Source organism: Capricornis sumatraensis, chromosome 23 (assembly GCF_032405125.1).
Source record: "Capricornis sumatraensis isolate serow.1 chromosome 23, serow.2, whole genome shotgun sequence".
NCBI lineage: Eukaryota > Metazoa > Chordata > Mammalia > Artiodactyla > Bovidae > Capricornis > Capricornis sumatraensis.
In genome coordinates, this window is record NC_091091.1 from 12,158,221 (window position 1) to 12,184,756 (window position 26,536).

Sequence of the window (26,536 nt, forward strand, 5' to 3'; positions counted from 1 at the left end):
GAAACTTGTTTCCCATTCCATTGCAATATTCTCAGGCTGAGTGTGTGTGTGTGTGTGCGTGTGTTGGGGGTGGGGGGTAGCGGGTGTGTGTGTGTGCATGTTCAGTTGTGTCCTACTCTTTGGGACCCTATGGACTGTAGCCTACCAGGCTCCTCTGTCCATGGACTTTTCCAGGTGAGAATACTGCAGTGGGTTGCCATTTCCTCCCCCAGAGGATCTTCCTGACGCAGGGATCAAACCCGAGTCTCCTGCCTTGGTAGGAAACATTTTTTACCACTGCACCACCTGGGGTGGCAATTACAGATCTTCCCTGTGGCCTCCACCTTTAGTTACACCACTCTACTCATCAGAAACGGCTCTGCCAGTGGCTCAGCGGTAAAGAATCCACCTGCAAGGCAGGAGCCATGGACTTGATCCCTGGGCTGGGAAGATCCCCTGGAGAAGGAAATGGCAACACACTCCAGTATTCTTGCCTGGAGAATTCCATGGACAGAGGAGACTGATGAGCTACAGTCCATGGGGTCACAGTCAGACACGACTTAGTGACTAAACAACAATTCATCAGAAACACAGTCCATGAATTAGAAAGAAGATGCCACCGTTTTGACCATGCAGAGATGTGCCAAGGGGCCCTGAAGGCAGTGCACCCGTATGACTATCTCCAGTGTGACCGTTTCAGCCACCAGAGCTGATCCCAGCATCCACTTAAGAATGGTTCTCCCAGCTTCCTAATGCCCTGCACTGAAGCTCAAGATGGTAATCTCATTACCTCCTTAAACAAATCCCAGTTTAAATCTCCAAGAGGTTTAGCTTTGTGTCTTGACAAGCCACCAGAGCATGCTTCCTTACTCTAGGGACTCTATTGACAATTTAATACCAGGGAGTGGTTAATTAAAGAGGCTTTGGGGAGAACAGCATTGCTAGGTGGCACTGCAGAGAACAACAGGGCTACCAGAAATGAGCTTTGTTCATTCATTTTAGCTGTGAAAGCCTGGCAAACCTTTCAGGTTTAGCTGGGTGGGGACTGAGAAAAGATGTGCTAACTGCTCACATGGCAATACAAGCTGAAATCAAGGAGGTCACAAGGACCCTCCTTCAGTGACCTGAGACCAATTTATATGCTTACGCCGCCACCGATTCAATGAACAGACACTTTGTTCTGTAGACTGGGAGGCACTATGGCGGAGTCAGGATGCAGCAATGAACCTGGTCTCCTGCCATTACATTCTCCTCTGCAAGGACTGATCATTAATCAAGAAGTCTGGAAAGAAGAATTGAAAATTCTGCTATGAGTGAAATTCACACTGTCCTTGTACCAGACATTACTTAATTAAAACAATCCTTTAATATTTACAAAGGGCAGCAGTTTTGTGCACAGTTCTCTTTTGAGCACAGTAAAGTCTGACACTTCCCAGACATTCAGGAACCTTCTAATTAAACTGCAGATAAAGTTTGAACCTACTAAATGTTTCAAAATCACAGGATGCTAGTGTTGGAGGGATGTAAGGGCACTTTTTTAGGGAAATGCACATCAAAACCACAATGAGGTATTTCTTCAAACCCACTAGGATGGCTATAATTTAAAAAATGGAAAATAACAAGTGTTGATGGGGATATGGAGTAACTGGAACTCTCCTATACCGATGGTCAGAATATAAAACAGTGCAGTCACTTTGGAAAATAGTCTGGCAGTTTTGCAAGAGGTTAGACATAAGCTTGTCTATAATCTAGCAATTGCAGTCTGGGGTATATACCCAAGAGAAATGAAAGCATATGCCCACACAAAAATTTGTATGTAAATGATCAGAGCAGTATTACATATAATAGTCAAAGAGTGGAAACAACAGAGATATACATCCATTGATGAATGGATAAGTAACATAGGACATGTCCATACAATGAAATATCATTTGGCAATAAAAAGGAAGGCAATACTGAAACAAACTAACACACAAGTGAAGTTTGAAAACACTATGCTAAGTGAAAAGAGCCAATCGCAAAAGACCAGATATCATATGATTCCACACACATGAAACATCCTCAATAGGCAAGTCTATAGAGACAAAACGATTAGTAGTTGTGGCAGCCCACTCTAGTACTCTTGCCTGGAAAATCCCATGGATGGAGGAGCCTGGTGGGCTGCAGTCCATAGGGTCACTAAGAGTCGGACACGACCGAGTGACTTCACTTTCACGCATTGGAGAAGGAAATGGCAACCCACTCCAGTGTTCTTGCCTGGAGAATCCCAGGGATGGCGGAGCCTCGTGGGCCGCCGTCTATGGGGTCGCACAGAGTCAGACACGACTGAAGAGACTTAGCAGCAGCAGCAGCAGCAGGCCTAGGAGTTGTGGGAGAAAAGGGGAGTGATTGCTAATCAGGTGTTTTTAGGGGGTGATGATGTAGCCTAAATTGTGTTAATGGTTTCACTGTGAATATGCTGAAAACCACTGAACTGGGCACTTTAAACGGGTGAATTGTATGTGTATATGTCTCAATAATGGAGAAGACAATGGCAACCCATTCTAGTACTCTTGCCTGGCAAATCCCATGGATGGAGGAGCCTAGTGGGCTGCAGTCCATGGGGTCGCTTGGAGTCAGACACGACTGAGCGACTTCACTTTCACTTTTCACTTTCATGCAGTGGAGGAAATGGCAACCCACTCCAGTGTTCTTGCCTGGAGAATCCCAGGGACGGCGGAGCCTGGTGGGCTGCCGTTATGGGGTCGCACAGAGTCAGACACGACTGAAGCGACTTACAGCAGCAGCAGCAGCAGCAGCATGTCTCAATAAAGCAGATTTCATAACATATATAAAGCTCTGACCCAATCCATGCATTTTACCAATGACTTTTAAGATATAAATGCCAAATTATAAATAGTTTTGGAAGGAAATCTTTCTAAAATGCATGGCTCACTTCTCATATTCTTAAAGAAACATGAAGAAAATCTTAGCTCTTTTGATGACTCGGAGTCATGTGAGAATCAATTACTGTACCCACTATATACTGATGCCCTCAAGTACCACATAAACTTGTGCTTCTCAGGCTGCTCTGGTTTGAGTATTCATCTGTCTCTGTTATAGCTTTCTATGTCTTTCTTTTCAGCTATTGCTGTTAATTTCTTGGCTGCTGTCAGTGTACTGTAATGTCAATCCCTAACCTGCTAAGTATGATTGCAGAGAAACCAGAAAATCAAGTCTGTTAAAGCTGTGACTTGGGTGAAAGTAAATAGACTCAAGAGAGTCCAGGAAGTACTCCAAGTGTAAAATGCACAAGCATCTCCAACTTGATCTACTTTCCAACACTGATTTTTGGCGGGTCAGAAGTGTTTGTTTCCTTCCAGATTCTCAGCTGCCTTCTGGGTTATCGCTGCCAAGATGCCAGAAGTGATCATTGCTGTGATCAGCAGGAACAGCCAGATGTAATATCTAATTGGGAAAAGAGATTCAAACTTCACAGATAGATGAGTATTCAAAATATTCTATCTGCCTGGTGCCACTTAGTTTGGAGGCATGGTACCCTTCTCTATCACTAAGGTGAGACTGTCAAACTCTTGAGCATGGGAGCTTTTTTTTAAAACATCTTAACTCTGGATCTCAAATATGAAAGAGGTAAAAACAATATCTTACTTAAGTTGGTTTATTTTACAAAACATATCACCTATTTAACGTTAAGTTAACCAATAAGAATGATGCTGTTTTGATGAACATAAAGACCGGAAAACTGTCATTTATGGATGACAGGTGCAGCGTCGGGAACCTCAGCATCCAGTTTATCTCTGCACTTTCTTTGGATTACACAATACGGAGACAAATTTGAGTCACAGACAGTAGGCGTAAATCCTAACTGGTTTTGCAGTTTTCCCTACAACCTCAGAGATTTCTTGAATCAAAACTGATGCAATAGCTTGAAAAGATTTACTGGAAATGTATCACAAAAAGCTGAATAGTAAAATATCTAACAGCTCCTCAGTTTACTTGTAGTAAACATTAAAAAAAAAATCAAACAAAAAGCCTCTAAATCTTATACATGCTAAAACTCTAAGACAACAATAATCAGGACGCAACAGGTTATCCATTTACTTGTGAGAGCATTTGCCAACCAAATATGCCTAAGCCTTGCCCAAAATTTAATGGAGTGTGGTAAACGTGTGCTGAAGTACTAGCTTATGCAAGTTTATCTGTATATGTGGGCATAGACACACAGGTCAAATTTCAAAAAATACTTTAGGGCTGCACACATGCCAATCACAGGTCTCTTTTTAGAAATTCTGAAGAAGTTGATTCCAGGGTCTATAAAAAATGCAGCAGCATTGTAACAACTAATGTTAAGGGCATACTACGTGCCAGGTGCTGTGCTAGGAGCTTCACAGGCAATATTACATTCTCATAACCGAATGAAGTAGGCACTATTATTATGCTCAATTTACAGATGACAAAACTGAGGCGCAGAGAGGTTAATGAACCCACCCAAACATTAGTTATGTGATCTCCAGCTTTTTAATTACAGCTTTTAAATAAATAAAAAACAAAAAATTTTAAATTGAAGTATAGTTGATTGTACAACGTTGTGTTAGTTTCAGGTATACAGGTGTTTACACACACACACACACACACACCCTTTATTTATTTTTGGCCATGCCACGCAGTATGTGGAATCTTAGTTCCCTGACCAAGGCTTGAATCCATGCTCCATGCATTGGAAGCACAGCCTTAACCACATGACTACATGAATTCATATATCACTAAGAATTCACTGATGTTTACCTGATTTGATCCCTAGGAATGCTTGACAAACAAAAGTGATACTAGATAGATTCAGGATTTTTTTTTTCTCTTTCGTGGCTAACTTGAAATACAGGGTCATCGGTGGAGAGATTGCCTGGAATTACAAATATCTCACAAATTTCAGCAACATCTCTCTTGGCTCAACCCTTAATCTAGCACTTCCAGATTGCCAGGCCCGAGTCCAGACCTACATCCTACTTGTCTTTATCTCCAGTGTGAGTGCTAGCTTGCCTGTTCTCACCCTACTGACTTCAGAAGAAAGGAGGGTGAAATTCTTGTAAGACTGTTCCTAACCTCTCAATCAGGGCTTCCCTAGTGGTTCACTGGTGAAGAATCTACCCGCCAATGCAGGAGACACAAGGTCAACCTCTGGGTTGGGAGGATCCTCTGGAGAAGGAAATGACAACCCACTCCAGCATTCTTTCCTGGGAAATCCCATGGACAGAGGAGCCTGACAGGCTACAGCCCATGGGGTCACTCAGACAACAACTGAGCAACGAAACAACAACAAACCTCTCAAGCTCAAGACAAAAACTACATAGGAGACACCAGATGCTTCTATCTCAGTGATTTTGGAGTGATCCCAAAGCATCTGTTCTGGGGCACAGCACTATTTCACCCCAAGAAAGGTTTCAAAATCTGACCATGAAGAAATGGTTAAAAATTAATGATAAACAAATGATAAAAGGTACTGAACCGCCCAAAACAGAAAAAGAATCCTTCAGGGAAACATGATATCAGATTTTCAGCTATCAACAAATAGGATGCAACGATTTTAACCATGGTTAGATAACTGAATTTATTCATCTCATTGTGCATCATAAAATACTATTTTCTCAATTGGATATAATACATTGTTAATGTTTTTAGCAAATAACAGATTATGTCTATTTTTTTAAAGCATTCTTATCCTTTAAACATATATATGAAAATATCTACCATTGAAATGATACGATATCTGAGATTTGCTTTCAATATCATCCAGTTTGGGAGGGGAAGATTTGCATGTAATAGCCTAAATAAAATAAGATTGGACATGAGCTGATAACTGAGCTGAGCGATGAGTACTTAGCAGTTAGTTATACGATATACTCTAGTTTTGTATAATGTGCGAAATTTTCCTAAATAAAAAGATTTAAAAACAAAAATCCCAACACTCTCCAAACACTTCTTCAGGCAGTGAGAGAATAAAAGGAGCACAATGAGCTGCCTTTGGAGTAAAATTCAAGTGGGGATGAAATGGAGAAGTCCCTTTTTCGCTTGAGAGATCTGTTTTGGAAGCAAACTTACATACCAAGTTCTTTCTCCTCCCGGCTGAGACAAATTTCAACCTGCCCACTGTAATCAGAAACATGAAATGAAGCTATTCTGGCAACTCCACCCTGATGCTTCAGCAGCAGTAAATTCTGAATCAACATAGAAATTCTAAATCGGCAAGGCTCATCTGGAGCTGGATTTATACCTATAGCCTCTTGATGAAAGTGAAAGAGGAGGGTGAAAGAGTTGGCTTAAAGCTCAACATTCAGAAAACGAAGATCATGGCATCTGGTCCCATCACTTCATGGGAAATAGATGGGGAAACAGTGTCCGACTATTTTTTGGGGCTTCAAAATCACTGCAGATGGTGACTGCAGCCATGAAATTAAAAGACGCTTACTCCTTAGAAGGAAAGTTATGACCAACCTAGATAGTATATTTAAAAGCAGAGACATCACTTTGCCAACAGAGGTCCATCTAGTCAAGGCTATGGTTTTTCCAGTGGTCATGTATGGATGTGAGAGTTGGACTGTGAAGAAAGTTGAGCGCTAAAGAATTGATGCTTTTGAACTGTGGTGTTGGAGAAGACTCTTGAGAGTCCCTTGGACTGCAAGAAGATCCAACCAGTCCATCCTAAAAGAGACTAATCCTGGGTGTTCATTGGAAGGACTGATGCTGAGGCTGAAACTCCAGTACTTTGGCCACCTCATGCGAAGAGTTGACTCATTGGAAAAGACCCTGATGCTGGGAGGGATTGGGGGCAGGAGGAGAAGCGGACGACAGAGGATGACATGGCTGGATGGCATCACCGACTCGATGCACATGAGTTTGGGTGAACTCCGGGAGTTGGTGATGGACAGGGAGGCCTGGCGTGCTGCGATTCATGGGGTCGCAAAGAGTCAGACACGACTGAGCGACTGAACTGAACTGAACTGAAAGAAAAATTATATTGTTCTCCAATCGACAAGCGATGAAGAGTGTAACTCAAAATTTGTTATTCAAATAAAAGCAATGGTGAATTATGAAAGAAGTATAAAGAAGTCCAAGGTTATGATTTTGCTATGGGTGCGAACATATATGTATACACATTCACACACACACAAAGACACGTATGTTGTCATCTCCTTTCCTTGATTCCCATGCTGCACTGGTGGTACACTAACACCTACCTGCTCGTTCTACCTGCTGGGTCATCCAGCACTAGCCCCAAAGCGTTTGTCACTCAGTTGTGTCGGACTCCTTGCAACCCCATGGACTGTAGCCCTCCATTTTCCTATGTGCGTGGAATTCTGTGCAAGCAAGAATACTGCAGTAGGTTGCCATTCGCTGCTCCAGGGGATCTTCCTGACCAGGGAGCAAACCTAGGTCTCCTATATTGCGGGCAGATTCTTTACCATTTGAGCTACCGGAGCCCAACTATTTTATTTTTTAGATTTTTTTCTGTGGGGGCCATTTTTAAAGTCTTTTTGAATTTGTTACAACATTGCCTCTGTTTCATGCTTTGGCTTTGGCCATGAGGCATGTGAGATCTTAGCTTCCTTACTGGGGATAGAACCTGCAGCCCCCTCATTGGAAGGCAAAAGTCTTAACCACTGGACCACCAGGGAAGCATGTGTGCATGTGTGCTCAGCCATGTTTGACTCTGTGATCCCAAGGAGTGGGGCCCACCAGGCTCCTCTGTCCATGGAATTTTCCAGGCAAGAATACTGAACGGGGGTGGCCATTTCCTACTTCTGTCAGGGAAGTCCCAAGCCTAACTATTTTTGATGTAGAAATTTCAGAGGGAAAAAGGAAAGCAGATAATAGTTGTTCATCTAAAATCCAAGGGGGATTTGCTCCAGAACCCTGAACACCACCCACCCCGCCCCTGGCAGAACTCCACCCATGGCAAAGGTCATGAGGAAGGAGGCTTGGTATAGGCAAAGGCGTGATCAAGCCTCAGGAAACCCCCTGTTCCCGAGCATCTGCCCCAAAACCAGAGTCTGTTTTATGCTCTCACCTACACCTCTGACTTTACGGGGGGCTCTCCCCTATAACCGTTTCTCTAGGAGAAGGAGTAAACGTGCAACTCCAAGGCAATAAAAATTCCTGGGCGTGACAAGAGTGTTTCAGCTTACAGACTCCTCTGAAGGTTATCTAGCCCGCCTGTATAGGTTCGTCCGGCTGCATGTGATTGTTTACAGCCTCCCAATCTGAGAGGCACGAGATGTTTTAGACTTACTAAAGGCAAATTCTTTTGGGGAGTTGGAAATTATTAGTATAGTGGGTTGGTTAGGAATTATATTGGTGAAGGGTTTTTTCATTTGTTGTGCCAATAATTGCTGCTAATTCCCTGCCCTGGGTGTGACAAGGGTGTCTTAGGTCAAATCTCTCTGCTGACAGACTAGTTTGTGTGACAGGATTATCCATACTGCTGCCACTATGCACATGATTGTTTACTACCTCTCAACCATAAACAGCACAGAGAGTTTTTGGAGTATTTTTAAAGTCTTAATTAGCATAGGGCTTTTCTCATTGTTGAGTCAATGATTGCCGCCAGGCCTCCATATCCTTAGGCACCTGGGAATATATTAATCAATGTATTTGGAATATAGAAAAGGAAATATAGTAGTTTTAAGGTTAGCAATACTAGACTTTTTGAGTTAATGGATTTTCTCTTTTGTAATAGATCACTGTACTTTGTTATAAATCACTGTGTCCTTGCTATGTAAAAATGTAACTTTATCACTATCTTAAGACTAAATAGATCTTAAGGGGAACATTGGTGAAAGGATTTTCATTTGTTGGGTTGATGTTTGCTGCTAAATCTCCATGTTCCCTGCCCTTATAATGAATATAGTTAGCATATAGGAGAAATAAGTATTAACCTTTAAGCATATAGGAGAAATAAGTATTAACCTTTAAGATTAATCATGTTAACCTTGGGTTAAATAAATTTCTTTCTTGATTGTAACTCACTACACCCTCACCCTATAGGAATGTAACTTTATTTGGAGGGTGGTGCCTGGTTTAAGAAAAAACACCCTTGGAAAAAATAAGTTTTTTGGTTATCAGAAAGAAAGGATCATAAAATGTCAGCAGGTCTCATGGCCAGAAGATGATGTAAAATCCCTAAGACCTTTTTATGTGAAGCACCTGATTTTGATTAAGGTCAGGACTGCTGACCCCTACGTGACTCTGTATTCATCCCTATGTGTAACAAAAGGTATATAAGCAAACCCAAAAATAAAGAAATTGGATCAGTTTCCGGAAAGACTGATTCCCCCATGTCATTTCTTTCTTGCTCCCCATTTTTCTGGCTGAATTCCCATCTGGAGCATGGATGCTATTCCACGTAAACCAAGTTATTCAGCCTCTTTTTCTCCACTAATTTTCTTTCTATACTATCCATTTCTAATCTCTCTATATATCTGTAATTAAATATGTATTTTTCCAATGACGCCGACGCCGTCCCCACCTTTGAATTCCCTGGATCCACCGGGGCTGGACCCCGGCACCCCGCCACCCACCAAGTGGATACCAAAATCTTCAGATGCTCAAGTCCCTTATATAAAATGGCATAGTATTTGTATACAACCTACATGCATCCTCCTGTATACAGGGGATAGAAACTGCACCCCTCCCTCATTGGAATGATCTCTAGATTACATATAATACGTAATACAATGTAAATACTATATAAATAGTTGCCAGTGCATGGCAAATTCAAGTTTTGCCTTTTGGAACTTTCTGGAACTTTTTCAAATATTTTAATAGAATCTGTAGTTGGCTGAACTCTGCCAATACAGAATCTTCAGGTACAGAGGGTTGACTGTATGTGAGTCTAAATCCTACCCTTATACTACAGTGCGTTTTCAAACATTTGTAGAATACTTTCTTTCCTGAGAATGAGGCTCCATCATCTAATGTCTCATATTCTGGTACTGTCCTAAGTATCAGAAGATATATTGAGCTTTTTCTCCCTTTCTCTGACCCCAAAGCTGTGATAATTCAGTTTGTATTACTGCTGTCCTCTGGGACTCTTCTCTGAGTGACATGTGACCTGTATTACGGTCAGTGGTAAATATTTAACAACTGGATCTCTGAAAATAAAGCCCTGATTTTCAGCATTTGCCAATTTCCATTGTGTAAATACACTTACTGTAGCCAATTTCAAGCTGTCAATGCAAGGACACTGACTGCAGAGTTGGGATGTAATATATACAGCTGGCTCCCAGAGCCTGCAGTAGCCACTTCCAGCACACCACTGGAACTCCTGGTTTGCCCAAGCTGGTTCTGGCATCTTTGTTAATGGTGCCCTCTGATTATGTATGGATGTGAGAGTTGGACTGTGAAGAAGGCTGAGCACCAAAGAACTGCTGCTTTTGAACTGTGGTGTTGGAGAAGACTCTTGAGAGTCCCTTGGACTGCAAGGAGATCCAACTAGTCCATTCTGAAGGAGATCAACCCTGGGATTTCTTTGGAAGGAATGACGCTAAAGCTGAAACTCCAGTACTTTGGCCACCTCATGTACAAGAGTTGACTCATTGGAAAAGACTCTGATGTTGGGAGGGATTGGGGGCAGGAGGAGAAGGGGACGACAGAGGATGAGATGGCTGGATGGTATCACTGACTCGATGGACATGAATCTGAGTGAACTCCGGGAGTTGGTGATGGACAGGGAGGCCTGGTGTGCTGCGATTCATGGGATCGCAAAGAGTTGGACATGACTGAGCGACTGAACTGAACTGAACCACTCTGTAAGGCTGCTGACGCAAAGGAGACAGAGACGTTTTGGACACAGTGGGGGAAGGAGAGAGTGGGACGATCTGAGAGAATAGCATTGAAACATATACATCACCAACAGGTAAAACAGACAGCCAGTGGGAGGTCCATGTATGAAGCGGGGCACCCTAAGCCAGTGCTCTGTGACAACCTAGAGGGGTGGGATGGGCAGGGAGGTGGGAAAGGGGTTCACGAGGGAGGGGGCATATGTATACCTAATGCCTATTCATGTTGCTGTAAGGCAAAAACCATCACAATATTGTAAAGTAATTATCCTCTAATTAAGAAAAAAATAAAATTTAAAAGATTGCTGATGAAATATTATGTGGTCACTGCAAAGAATAAATCACATTTGGGCTAGTTCTTCACAGTAAAAAGCTTCCATGAAAGGAAAGAAGATGTGATATCTCCCTGACCAAACTCATGCTATCTTCCTTCTAAATACATGGTATCGCTTTAGATGTTTTTCATCAAATGAAGGTAGCTGAGGAAATATGAACAGTGAACAGTTTTAACTATGTTCAAGCCTTCTGACTCATAGACACAGTTTCAGGACTTAAGGAACTGCCACAGCATAGGAGTAGAATGAAGTCATGGAACTGGTTTCAGGCTACACTACAGTTTGGAATCACATGAAATCAACTATCACACCCAGAGTCTAGCACGGTCCCTTGGCTCAAAGGAATAAAAACTGACTGACCCCTGTGCGACCCATGAGGAGTATTAAATCTCAGTCCTCAAGGTCACCCAGGTCAATGCTTACCTGATCTCGTTTATGACAGTCTAAAAGAAGTCATCCTGTAGTCTACAGTTTAATACTTTCTGGTAAGTCAATACAACCTGTACTGAATCACATGGGTGAAGGAATCTGGCAGGTGAGAGTGTGGCTCTTGGTTCTTCAAAGGGTGGGACCCTAAGGGAAAGTCAAAATAAAATAGCTATCTTTAAATATCTATGTAAGATAAATTAGACGTGCTGCATTGTCAAGGAACACGGGGTAGAAATTGTGAGATGGATTCTGACTTAGTGTAAGGATGGATCTCTAACATCGACCCCCATAATTTCTATTGAGTGCCTGTGTTTTGATGGAAGACGCACCATACTGCTGACTCTCAAGTCAACTGAGACTGAACTCCAGGTCAGCTAAGACTATCCCTGTCTGTTTCACTCCCGGACTGCCTACTTCAGACTGTAAAGCAGTTGCTTTTCTGTAAGCCCCAGGATTCCTGGTAACTGGTACCACCTAGGCTGGCCTTAGCTTCCAGAGGTCCCTACAGGTCCACAGTGTCCTGAGCCTCTATCTAAAGTCCCATGGCCTCAGATTCAGCATAGAGTCAAGGCCAGACAACACCAGAAGGTTCATATTCTGGACTTGCAGGCAACAAGCGCCCAGAAGTAGCCATCTCATCTTCTGCCAGAACAAAGTTTGCTAGGCTGAGGGTTAAAAAAACAACACCTAAGCACTGGATGTGGCTGTTCTGAATTCTGAAGCCTTCTTCAATTTGTGCAGCTTTTATAAAGGAAAAGTGCTCCCTTTCCTAATCTCTCTCCTCTCCATCGTGCCTATCTGCCTCACTCAAGGGCTGAGATATCAAATGGTAAAAGATCAAAGGAAGATACTTCCTGTTTTAAAATAACTTTGTCCTGACACGAGATTAGCAGTTACATAAATTACACAGCTTTCTCATTCACATCATTCTCAGGCAGGGCCTGCTCGTACTTGGTCTCAAGAGTTCCCATGTCATCTATGAAAGTGACAGGGAGATAAAGACATGACACAGCCATGTGTCCTGCTTCCAGAAACCTCAGAAGGAATTAAGGAAGCTTCCATTTAGGAGACAATGTCAGATCAGGTTGGAGGATACTCTGAAACCCTGTCCACAAAAGTCCTCAGTCAGAGCAAGATGGGTTGATAAGAATCCTGAGGTTTCAAAAAGATTTGAAAGCCTCTGTGACTAAATAATAGCAAGAAAATTAATATTGAATCCTTTTATAAATAGTAGCTAGTATGAATAGTAAAATATCTTTTACTCTGCACATATCGGGATATAGGCATTCTACTATACGAGACTTCACCTGCATTTCCCACATTTGGTACTCAAAACTGGTAAGGTGTGTGTGTGCGTGCAAGTCCCTTCAGTCGTGTCCGACTCTTTGCGACCCTATGGACTGTAGCCCGCCAGGCTCCTCTGTCCATGGGATTCTCCAGGCAAGGATACTGGAGTGGGTACCTATTTCCTTCTCCAGGGGATCTTCCCGACCCAAGGATGGAACTCACATCCCTTCTGTCCCCTGCATTGGCAGGTGGGTTCTTTATCACTAGTGCCACCTGGGAAGCCCCATTTTCCACATTTGGTCCTCACCACTGGTAAGACAGACGTCAGTTATTTGTAGTCAACAAAGTGAGCCTCTGAGAAGTTAAGCATCTCAACTGAGACTGCACTGTGAACAAGTAGTAGAATGAGGCTCTGAATCCAGGTCTGGTGACTCCAAAGCTCCTTCCACTCTAGAACACTACCCATTCATCCTGGGAATCCAAGAGGGTCCTGAGTCTGGTCTCCTGGCCCAGCAGAGTCCAAATCTAAGCTCAATTTTCCCGAGTCCTGGAGCCCTTGCTCAGTTTCTTGGAGAAGGATAAACGGAAATTTATTCCTCACAGTCCTGGAATTCAAGATTAAGACACTGGCAGATTCAGTGTCTGGTGAGCTCAATTCCTAGAAAGCTGTCTTGTTTTAAATTTTATTTTTTAAGCTTTTTATTTTGTATTGGGGTATAGCCGATCAACAACGCTGTGACAGCTCCAGGTAAACAGTGAAGGGACTTAGCCATGCATATACATGTATCAATTCTCCCCCAAACTCCCCTCCCCTCCAGGCTGCCACACAACATCGAGTGGAGTTCCATGTGCCAGACAGTAGTCCCTTGCTGGCTATCCATAGATAGCTCTCTTTTTGCTTTTAACCTCTGGAGAATTCTCTGGGCTCGTCCTCATGACCTAATCACCTCCCAAAGGCCCCACCTCTTATTACCATTATCTTGGGGGTTAGGATTTTGATATCTGAATTTCGGGGGGACACAAGAAATAAATCTAGAGTAGGACCTATCTCATAGGGAGCTGGGAGTGCCGTATGAGATAATCCATGTAAAATGTTTTGGTTCCTGGCACAGAGTAAGTGTCCCTTAACATCAGCTACTGTTACCTCCACAAACACATGAATGAGCTTTTTGCCAAAGGTATACCAACTGTATATACCAATTTCTTCTACAAGTTTTACAGAATACACCTCCTTTTCCAAAAATAATAGGCTTAATGTGACAGAAAAGAAAGGCAGCTAGCTGAAAATGGAGGTAGACTTGGCTTTGAATTTTGGCTCTGCCATTCACTGACGTCAGGTAGGTTGCTTCAATTCTCCAGGCCTTTCTTTCCCCATAGTAAAAATTGAGTGTGGGAGTGGTGACCACATACTTTTGTAAAGACACATAGGGAGGAATGGGACACACAGCTGTTGCTCAATCATAGCTAAGCTAGTTACTCGGTCAAAGTGACCACTGTAAGTACCCATTATTGTCATTTAAATATTTTCACCTTCTTTCCAAACTATAGAGAAATCTGTTAGAGGCACAGATCATTATTTTGATGTAACTTCCTCTAAAAATAACACTCCCTTATCCCCTGGAATCATTGACTGCTTTCAAATACATTCCCAAGGAGAAAATATAGTCAAACATACACACATACAATTAGCCAACTCTCAAAATCACTGCAGATGGTGACTGCAGCCATGAAATTAAGACACTCCTTGGAAGAAAAGTTATGACCAACCTAGACAGCATATTCAAAAGCAGAGACATTACTTTGCCGACTAAGGTCTGTCTAGTCAAGGCTATGGTTTTTCTTGTGGTCTTGTATGGATGTGAGAGTTGGACTGTGAAGAAGGCTGAGCGCTGAAGAACTGATGCTTTTGAACTGTGGTGCTGGAGAAGACTCTTGAGAGTCCCTTGGACTGCAAGGAGATCCAATCAGTCCATTCTGAAGGAGATCAGCCCTGGGATTTCTTTGGAACGAATGATGCTAAAGCTGAAACTCCAGTACTTTGGCCACCTCATGTGAAGAACTGACTCATTGGAAAAGACCCTGATGCTGGGAGGAATTGGGGGCAGGAGGAGAAGGGGCTGACAGAGGATGAGATGGCTGGATGGCATCACTGACTTGATGGACGTGAGTCTGAGTGAACTCCGGGAGTTGGTGATGGATAGGGAGGCCTGGTGTGCTGCGATTCATGAGGTCGCAAAGAGTCAGACACGACTGAGCAACTGAACTGAATGGAAGTATCTAAAAGATCTCATAAATTAAGTAATGAGATACCAAGCTTGATAGCTGCAGTATCCAGAGGAAAGGTCTACTTAGAAATTCTGGGCACCCTATCTGATTCAGAATATTGTCATCCCAAGGTGAACACTGACCTACACAGTGAAGCTAAAGCATATAATTAAATGTAATGGAAGTCAAACCAATTGGTTTATATTAAAACATACACACACACTATTAAAAGTCAGGCTATCACAAACATTAAAACAAAAAACCAACCCAAAACCTGTTAATTAAAACCAGTACTCTTCTTTCCTGACTAATTATGTCTCCAAAAACCATGCTGGATTTTGCCTTATACCCTTGTTGAATGTCCCACATGTTAAAAATTAACAGCACTCTTTCCATCAAAATTTTTGGTTACTGTGCCAAACAAACTATGTTTTATATTAACGTTGAAATTCACTTAGTGGCCTTTTGGGGAAAAGTGGTGTTCAGGTCCCTAATGAATCCTAACACCTAATTTAACCACTTAGACACTGAACACTTGGGCCCTTAAATTCATAAATCTCTAATCCAAATGTGCATTGTACAATTCATAACTTTATTGACAAACGTAGAAATCAGACCACATTCCAGAGGTAGCAATTCTAGAGTGTGCCCCTGTTTTCCATCCTAGTCTTTTGTTCCTGATTTGCAAAGCTTCTCCACCATCTAGAAGTTCTGATGATGCTTTTAATAAAAATGCATATATATATATATATATATTCCAGCCAGAGAATTCTACCTATTTATCTTTATATCCTGGTTTTTCCATTAGCCTGATTCAGAAGTTGGGGAAATTCTAGGTGCCAAAGCTAAATATCCTAATATTTAGAAAAGTGAAGACTTACACTTTGTCAATGGTGGCTAGCTACAACTGGTAATAGATGTGTGTTTCTTCAGTTTATACCCCATGAATGTGTTATGGGTATAATGAACTCTTGCCCATTTTCTGCTCGTGTTCTATCTGGATGATCTCAGAATCCAGAACTTCTACTAGGAACCTGCAGGCACTGCTCTAGGCCTTATTCCTGCTTGTTGAAGAGGGCAGCTCACATCCTTGAGTCTTCTGAGGACACTCAAATATTTGCCTTTCCACAGCAAATGTAGAAAGTAGTGTTTGCTGGCTCAGTTATCTCCTTTGCATTTTTCTCCTCTCTTCAGTAGTGTGGCTCATCTACAAGTATCCTTAGAGTCTAAAATATACAGGATTTCAAGGCAACAGCTATATACTTTTTTGTGCCATTTCTGTTCCTTCTCCAAAAACTATATATTCATCAGTTTCATCAAAAATAAAAGAGTTACGTACAAAATCGTTGCTGCTGCAGTGTTTATGATGTTTAGAGACTCTAAGCTGCAGCCTAAAGCTATTAGAGACAGGTTAAATAGATTATGGTATATCTATATAATGGAATATTGGGAATGTAATACAACCACTACAAATGACACTTTAATGCTGTAAGAAAATGCTTTTATTAAGATTTTCAAATAAAAAAGGGTAATTTGGGAGTTTGGGATTGATATATACAGTACTGTATTTAAAATAGATAATCAAAAAAGACCTACTGTATAGCATTGCTGGTGTTGTTTAGTTGCTAAGTTGTGTCTGACTCTTTTGTGACCCTGTGGACTATAGCCCGCCAGGCTCCTCTTTCCATGGAATTTTCTCTCAGGCAAGAGCACTGGAGTGGGTTGCCATTTCCTTCTCCAGGGGAATCTTCCTGACCCAGGGACCAAACCTGTGTCACCTGTGTCTCCTGTGTTGGCAGGAAGGTTCTTTATCATTGAGTCACGTGGAAGCCCACTGTATAGCCCTGGAAACTATTGATACTTTGAAACGCGACATATGTGTATGTAAAACTGAATCGCTTTGCTGTATATCTGAAACTAATATAACATTGTAAATCAACTATCGTCCAACATAAAATAAAAATTAAAAGAAAGCTTATCTTAGTGTGATCCAAAATTACCTTCAGCAAATGGCACATTTTAAATAGCCCTTTTCTCTGGGTGATGGTATTTGTGAGTACTTCTTCCTGCTTTGTTCTCTCCATTTTGTATGATGTAATATTTTTATGGACAAAGGGTGTTGGAAGTAACCATGGGACTAGGAGTGTCATAGATAATCAAATAAAATGTTTTGACTTTCTTATATTAGCCAACTCCCACCTTTTTTTAAACAAGAAAGTCAATCTGAGGTGTCTCTGCCAGCTCAGTCTCTTGTCCTATGGGTTAGCGGTGGGCAGTGTTCTGCAAGTGTGGTAACAACTGGCATTTGCCATATAACTGCTATGTGCCAAGGAGGAATTTACGTTTATACATATATATATATATATGTATTATACACACATAATATATATCTTATTTAATCCTCCCATCAACCTGATCACATAGTATGATTAGCTCCATCTTATGAATACTGAAACTGAAGCATAGAGGTTAAATAAGTAGCCCCAGGTCATCCAGATGCAATTTAAACTCAAGCCCTCCAGAGTCTGGATAATTCCACCATTTACAAACATTAGGCTCTTGGCATTTTATTAGGACTATAAAATTAGTTTCAAAATATTTGGGAAATGAGCTGACTTCATAAGGTGCTACTTACGTATGCTTCAAAGAATCAGAACACCAAGGAGCATACAAAAGGACTCTCCCTATACAGACCTTATCGAGACTCCATTGACGGGCTTTTGCCTAGTCTGTCCCACGGATGGAAATGGCTACTTTGATGAGGTGGTGATGATGTCACTTGTACCTTTTTCGTCAACATCAATCAAGTATTCATGTACCCAAGTTGCAAAGCATATGAAAAAAACTATCATCTATAATAAGACTTCCAACTTAATTAGGGAGATAAGACCAATAACATGCAGGGAACAATCAGCACAAGGCAAAAATAAAAAATTTTTAAATGATAATAAAATGCTAAGCCATGTGGTAGACTAGGTGACTAGTGTGGAAGTTATGAAGAAAGAACTGTCAGCTCTTTGGTATCTCAGCACTTTGAAAGTACAAGAAACAACCCTTGAAGATCATTTCATGGACTCCAGCATTCCAAGAGGAGATCTAACCTGGTTGAGGCCACACAGTTGCTCAGTAGCAGAGACAGGAAGCAGTTAAGTCTTGGAAAAGCTTTCCAAGGATAAGCACAGTGAGTGAGGTGATGGTACTTTTGATGAAAAGAGTGGACAAGATTTCCTGGTTTAACAAAATCAACCTGCCACTACTCTGATTTTTAGATTACAAGATTGGGAACAGTCCTTGTACTGAGGGATTAGATTTAATCTTTTTAAATAATCAAAAACTACTGAATTGCCTATTTCGTTGCATTCATTGTTTTCAAACATGCAGTATTTCAAAGTGTATTGCACTCTACCCAATATATTACCAAATAGAAACACATCTACCCACATATGCATTCCAGGTGCCTATCTGAGAGAAGTGATACCTGGCTGTCCTAAAGCACTTCTGGTTCAGATAGAAGCAGGAGTCTGAAGTTGCAGACTGTAAGTAGGAAATAGTTATTTGTTCAACTTTGATGATTTTATCAACAATACACTCAAATTTCATTTAAAGCATGTAAATACTCTTTGTAATAATTGCTTATGTAAAATTTATCAGTCATCAGAAAATAGAGAGATACTTAAGTCTAAGTAGATTTGTTTTAGATTGCCTAAAAATCAACTGATTGGGCAATTTTTTTCTTTTTTTTTGTAAAAAGATACTTGAATATTAATACACAAGGTATAAGGATCCCAAATTAAACCTAATTTCAACTAAGAAATTTTGGTAGTGAACACAGCAGATGTGGCTTAGAATATGTAAAATTTATTTCAGAAATGTTTGTTCAAATTTGAGGAAAAAATAGGCCAATGAAACACCAATTTTGATGAATTCTTCTTAAAAGTTGATAAATAAGTATGATCACTAAACTTAAAATACCTATGGTTTCTCATTAAAAAAAAATACAAAACCTATTTCAATACCTGACAAAACACACAGGCATAAAGTTATACTTTCTTATATTCTAAATAATGCTTCCAGTGGATTTTCAAGCAAAAGTTAAGGCTCAAGGTTATTTCTTTGCCTTCCTGCAGAGAAAATTGTTAAGAGAGTAATTTTCAATTCCTCAAAAATTATTTCAAGAGGTATGATACACTCAAACATAGACCATTTATGCTAGCAATACTAAATAAAAACTCAAAGCAGTTCTCTTTTGTTATATTTTAGCTAGCTATTTACATTTTAAACTCTAATATAGTTTGTTAAAGTAAATCAGAGAAATAAATGAAATGTGGCTTCAAAAGAAGTGAAATAGGTTAATACATCATAAATAATCGATACTAATGCATAAATAAAGTCACTTTCTAACAAGGTTAAAAAACTAAACAAAACAGAAATTCAGGTTTTAGATGCCTTCCTTACAACCCTACCAATCTGCTGTGTGGGTTCAAAGTTCCCGTCAAGAAGTTAACTTTGAACCTGAACATTTCAGACTTACAAAACACAAGTATCAGAGTTACTGCGTCCCACAGTTGGGTTAAAAAGCTTCCCAAAGTCTCAGAGACTTGAACTGAATGCAGAAAAGCTAAGCGTCTAAGACAATAAACAGAAACAGCAGAAAGTGAAGCTGCCAAATATCAAGGTTTTACAGATGAATCTAAAGCATATCTAGCAATTTCCCTGTATCAAACAGAATAAATAACCTATACGCAAATATGCATGTTTGAATGCAATCACGTTATTAGCATGCATTCTACTTACTTTGCTTTTTGCCATTTATAAGCTTCATTAGGGAGACCCAGAAAGAGGTAACAAGTTGAAAGAAGTTCGGCTCAGATAAGAAACAGCTGTAAAAACTTGATCTACAAATTTGCATCTCAGAACTTTCAGCGGGGGAGAGACTCTTCACGAACTAACATATATACAAGCTTTAGATGGTGAAATAACGCATTTCAGCTTTCTGCACTGTATATTACTATTGGAAACCTCAACTCTACCTCCCCATTCTCAGGAAAAAAAAATAAAAAAAATCCACCTCCAATCTTCATTGGTCCACATAGTTCCGGCCCACATGGTATCAGTGGGTGTGTCCCTCCCAACAAGTCCTCTCATTGGCTGAGAGGAAACAGCCTCTAATAGGTTGTGATTTGGGGGGCTGTCAAACTCCACGCCTCCAGACCTCGAGCTCGCCAATAGACCCAGGGAGCTGGCGGCTCCTCTGCGATTCAAAGGACAGGCTGACTGCCTGAGCGCCAACCCCAGAAAGATGAGCTCTCAGAAGAGAAAAGGACGAGGAGAAGGGCGACGGCAGCTCAGGCTCTCCCCCCACCGCTGCTCGACTCCTACTCCCGGACCTCACCAAATGTTGACACACGTGCATTTTCCCACCGACAAATTAGTAAGGCGGCCAGCGCGTTTGCCTTCTACAGAGCCGTCACCCGAGGGGCAGCTCAGAAGCCGAGTCAAATCGGCCCATTCCACAGATGGAAGCAGGAAAGGGATCTGTAGCGCCTAGCGCCCCTGGGGAAAGAATCAGTCCCGTGCGCCCCCTCAAAGCCGTCCCCCGAGAGCCGGGGCTGGGATGCCCCGGGCGCGCTCAGGTGCCTGTCCCGCCACTCCCGGGGGTCGCGCCCAGCTCTGCGCCCGCGCTCCCCTCCCTGAGAGACTTACGTGGCCTGTTCTTCCTCCCGGAGTCCATCCTCCTCCGCAGCCGGCATTTCTTGGCGGGGGAGTCGTGCTGAGGGGGCGGCGGCTGTGGCTGGAGCTCTGGCTGGAGCGGCAGGCGCTGGGGTGCCGCGTCGCCGCCGCCCGGGGGGCCCCGGCTGCAGAGGCGCGACGGGTGGAACCCGTTGTGCAGCAGCCCGTTCACGGCTGCAGCGCCGACGCCGGCGGGAGTCCCCGGGGCGTGCGGGGCCGAGCGCTCAGGCTGCCCGCCGTGGTCGCCCATGCCAGAGGCTGGTGGGGCGGCGCGCGGGCCCCGGCTCAGGCGGCCTCGCTGGAGGTCATTCTCGGGCGTCTTTATTTCCCCGGATCCTCCTTGCGGCTTCCGATTCAGCAGCCGCAGAGCCGGCGCTGGGGGATGGCGAGCCGGGCGCTCCTCCCCTCCTCCCTCCGGCGTTCCCACCTCCTCTACGCCCTGCCCCTCGAGCGCCGGCCCCCCGGCGCCCGCCTGGAGCATGCCCGCTCCCGGCGCGGAATCGGGGATCCCCGCGCACCCCCAGCCGGGGCCCCCAGAGGCCGCCTTCCCCCGCTGCCCCAGTCGCGCGACTTCCAACGAGGTTTCCTCGCCTCCCAGACCTGTTCCCGCTACTGAGCATGCCCAGTCCTGCCCGCCACCGCCGAGCTTCAACATGGGGACTGAAGTTCTCCGGCTTCGCAAAGAGATGGGCGGGCTGGGCTTTGTATGGCGGAGCCAGCCGAGAAGGCACTGGGCGAGGCCGGCGTGAGAGGAAAGAGCAGCTTTGGGAGGAATGCGGGCGGGGGGAGGGGGGGAGACAATAAATATATGTAGAGGTTTGGGTTTGCTAATCCTGTCCGCACTGAGCTAGATACCTTTGCAAGGTCATTCACGTTGTCCCCTCCTCCCTGAAAGCTTTGTGAGCGTCTCTGTGTTTCTCTGGGTTTAGTTAAGTGACCAAACTACTCACAGGCACGAGGGGAAGGAGGAGAACGATTATTTATAGACAGGTAGGCGGATTTGGAGAGGGAGGGGAGTGTAATTTATTTGCTGGCACTCACAGACACCATGTGGCCTCCTGGAGTTGTCTTTTACAGGGAGGAACCTAGGAATACAGTGTAAGGACAGTGAAGGACATAGATGTAGGCGGGATTAACCGGTGCTGGAAGAGACCAAGTAAACAGAAGCAGTCCCAAGCTATAAAAAGCACTTTCCTCACCCAGAAAGGACGCTCAGGAGACAATGTCACCCTATTTATAGAGTAAGGAGTTGCCTGTGTTTTCAGAAGGGCAGGCAGCATCACAGGGGAGACAGCATCATAACCCTGGAGTCAGAGCTGGATTCAAACTCCAACTCAGGCACTCAACAAACCCTGAGAAACTCATTGCTCAAGTTAACACACCTGGTTTCAGGAAACAGGACTGGGCATGCTCAGTAGGCAGGACAAATTTGGGTGCTAAGGACCTTCCCAAAGTTGTGCAATCCCTTGAGGCCTCAGCTCTTGACTCTAGAAACTGTCTTGAGAAATCTATCTTCTACAGTCCTGGTGCACAGTAAATGCCCCAAAGAGCTGGTTATCCTTATTACACTTATTAGCAGATCACCCTTCATTTCCAAAAAGGGGAATAAACCATACTCGCAGTCATGTTTATTGTGTAACTTACTGTGTGTGATGTTCTCCATCATCTGTACTTATTTAATCTACAGAGGAGTCAGAGGCCTCAGAGCACTCAGCAGCAGCCAGGGGCCTGTACCTGGATGGGAATTCCTTCCAGCAGAGTCTGACCTGGAATCAGCTTTAGGACCCATGACCACTTGAGTGCACTGGTCCCTTGACTTCTTTTTTATTAAGAACAATGCAAAGAATAAACCAGGTGGTTAAATGATAAAGAATCCAATGCAGGAAACACAGGAGGCTTGGGTTCAATCCCTGGGTGGGGAAGATCTCCAGGAGGAGGGCATGGCAATCCACTCCAGTATTCTTGCCTGGAGAATCCCATGGACAGAGGAGCCTGGCGGGCTAAGAGTCCACAGCGTTGCACAGAGTTGGACACGACTGAGCTCGCATGCACATTAAAGAATAAATCTTAATTCTCCTATTTTTGTTTCCCTGATGTTATCATATTATTTGCAAATATGAAGGAAAAACCTAGATGACCCAGCCCCAGCCTCACCTTGAGCTCCTGATTCTCCCTCTATAGAGCAGCCTTTCAGTTCCTCAAACACACGAACATCCCTTCTCATCTGCTGTGTTCCCTTGTGTGTTCCCAGGTGTCTTTGTTTACCAGATTCCAACTCAGTCTTCAGATCTCTACTTCAACCTCTTAAAGTAGCCTTCCCTGACCCTTAGAACAAGATTAGAGCTCCCTCCTCCTACGCTTGACCTTCATGACTCTCAGTTTGTAACACCACAATGGGGGTATAATAGGACATCACTGAGTTGTTACAGTGATAAAATGAATAGATATGTAAAGTGTCCAGCCCATCATAATTGCTATAAAAAATGCTCAATATTATTTGATTGTGCGTCTCCCCCCACTACAGTGTAATCTCCATTAAGGCAGATGACTCTCTTTCATAACTGTATCCCTAGGAAGCTCTTGGTAATTATTTGTGACTGAAAAAATGACTTGGGTGATATTTCCCCAAGGTGTCTCTCACTTTCTACTGTAAATTTGCTAAAAACAAAACGCCTGGATTGTCACTCCTAAATATTCAAATATAAAGCTTTCAAATTCTGACATAATTTAAGCTCAGTAGTTTAGGAAGCTCTTTAGAGCGGAAATGCAGAGAGTAGGTTTAGCAATGCAGTGTATCCAAGGACATATCCTCTCCAGCATGATTCCCAGGCATGGTGAGGAAGGGCTGAGCCAGGTGGCTCAGACCCAGGTAGGGCAGGAGCACTGGTACTGGGGACAGAACATCCTCTACCTGCTTCTTTTCTCCCATCTTTGCTCTGGGTGCCTTGAATCAGTTATGCCTTGCATGTGATAGAGAGGAAGCCAAGCGGCATATCACAGGTTTATGGGGTGTGAGGGAGTCAGGGGGGCACAGGGAGGTTGCGGTTCGGAGGTGTAATTTTGAGGTATGAACGATACGATGTGCTCCAGCAGGGGAATGGAACAAATAATGTTTGGAAGAGAGAGAGGGAGGAAGAACCCACAAGGCACTCTTTCCCTCTGTTCATTCATTTATTTACCAGTCATTTATTATGAGTGCACTATGTTGTAGGCAGTAAAATAAATGCTGGGAGTAAGTACAAAGTTAAAACAAATGGCTTCATTGCCCTCTAAGGGCTTACAATTCATAGAAAGAGAGAGACAGAGACAGAGAGATAAGTCAATGATTCTCCATCATCTGGGTACATAAGAATAACCTAGGGAGTTTTTCCTTTTAAACTTCTTGTTGAAAATAACATACATACAGAAATATATACATATCCTAAGGGTAGAGCTCGCTTCCTGAGGCCCGCTTGTCATCACGGTGAATTTTGCAGTGAATAAAACAAAGTGTGTCACCTATGCTATGGAAGGGAACTCCAAAGGACTCCAGAGAGTGAGCAATGATGGAACAGGGAAGAGAAGGGAAAGATGGGGCTGAGATGGGTGTTAAAATAGGCTTCAGGGAGGAAATGACCCTTAAACTGAAGTTTGACCAATGATGGAATTTCATCATGGAAGGCTGAAGGAAATCCATTCAGAACTGAGGGAGTGGAGACCCTGCGGGTGGTTTGAAACCATCTGGCATGCTTGGGAACCTGCCAGGAGATCAACAAGGCTGAAAGGCAACCTACCGAGGGAGGAGGTGAGTGATGCCCAAAAAGGTGAGATGGGGTCCAAATCTCAGATGGCTTTCTGTACCACAGGAATCAATTCAGACTTTTTTCCTGAAAGCCACGAGAAACCACTGAAGAGTTTTAGATTGTGGAAAAACTCCTAGATTTGCATTCTGGAAGGATCTCTGGCATCAGTCTGGAGAATAAAATAGAAGAGGAGCTTCCTAGTTGGAGGGACCAGATAGACTACTGGAAACAACCAGGAAAGACATGAGATGGGACTAGGTGAAGGACATACCATTCAGAATGAGATCACCAAGTGGACTCAAAAACTGTTTAAAGAATTTATAGGACTTAGTAACCAACTGCAGAACGAGGAAGAGGTAAGGCCAGGATAAGTTTTATGTTTCCAGTCTGGGCAACTGGGAATCTGGTGGTTTCAGCACGTAAGATAAAATATGCAGAAAAGGAGCAAGACCTTTTACTTATATTCTCTCTGGGATTTATATTTAAGAAGGGTGATCCTTTAAAAATGTAGATATGATCATGACATTCTTGTACTTACACTGATATGTAAACCATATCAATATTTGTCTGTTTCAGTCTAACTCAGCACTTACCACTTTCCTTCTTTCCTCCCTCTCTCTCTCTTCCCCTCCCCCCATAAAAAGAGGGAGGTCAGCGCTAGTTTTTAACTACTATAAATTAGACTTTTAATTTACTCTTAATTTTTTTGAAGACACAGATTAAAACCTGTCCACCACGCCATCACTACACATGATCACTGTAGAAATTCTAGTTCCTTGCTAAAATGGAAATAAAGTCCAATGTGCCCAAGCTTTCTACCACTTAATAACCACACTGATGACACAGTATGAGCCTGGGAAAGGATACTCTTCAAGACATAGTTTAAAAAGAATTACTAGAATTTTAACTGTCAGAATAATATTGACCCAAGATGACTTCTTTCTTTCATTTTTGCCTCTTTTGCTATTGGCATCGGTGCCTTTCTTAGAGATTCGCATGAGGCACCTCAGGAGGCTATTTTCAAGTACTGTGCTGTTTTCGATGACAGTGCTTTTCATATTGCTTTCTTCAGGGCCCTAGGGAGTAGCGCTGCTTCAGGGAGTCAAAGGCCACCAAAACCCAACAAAAACTGCCCTGTGAGTAACAGTGTTATGGAGAGATTCTGAGGACCACTTCATCAGAGCCTCCCTCTTCTCCTTTCTTCAGAACTGAGCAACTACTACACAGCAGGTACCATACTAAGTACCAAGGATATACTCTTAGGCAAAAACAAAGTTCCCATCCTTATCCAGATGACAGAATGGACAGGCCTTAAGCACGTAATCACCACAACAGCAAAAGTGTAACTATCATTCCGAGAAATGCAAAAATGGAAAGACTCTCAGAGCCATGAGGGCACATACCAGGGTGACCTGGACTTGTCTTAAACTTCAGTAGATGAAATGGCATTTGCTGAATTCTGAAGTTGAATAGAAGTTAACTAAGGTGGAGGTTAACTGTGGTGTTGGAGAAGGCTCTTGAGAGTCCCTTGGACTGCAAGGAGATCCAACCAGTCCATTCTGAAGGAGATCAGCCCTGGGTGTTCTTTGGAAGGAATGATGCTAAAGCTGAAACTCCAGTACTTTGGCCACCTCATGTGAAGAGCTGACTCATTGGAAAAGACTCTGATGCTGGGAGGGATTGGGGGCAGGAGGAGAAGGGGCCGACAGAGGATGAGATGGCTGGATGGCATCACTGACTTGATGAACGTGAGTTTGAGTAAACTCCAGGAGATGGTGATGGACAGGGAGGCCTGGCGTGCTGCAATTCATGGGGTTGTAAAGAGTCAGACACGACTGAGCGACTGAACTGAACTGAATTGAAGGTGGAGGTAGAAGTGGAGGAGGCATTCTTAAGC

At 43.0% G+C, this 26,536-nt stretch overlaps 1 protein-coding gene across 2 annotated transcripts in view; it reads right to left on the bottom strand.

Moving 5' to 3' along the window:
* PANK1 (pantothenate kinase 1) overlaps nucleotides 1–21,512 on the bottom strand; it is a 57,231-nt gene extending 35,719 nt beyond the window's left edge. Inside the window, exon 1 of one of the 2 annotated variants that reach the window (XM_068961273.1) lies at nucleotides 20,831–21,512. In XM_068961273.1, the coding sequence (XP_068817374.1) occupies nucleotides 20,831–21,512 (682 nt within the window). Of the gene's footprint in view, nucleotides 1–19,921; nucleotides 20,076–20,830 lie in introns of those variants that run through there. The other variant, XM_068961274.1, reaches the window with a different exon arrangement.
* Nucleotides 21,513–26,536: the final 5,024 nt, after the last annotated feature.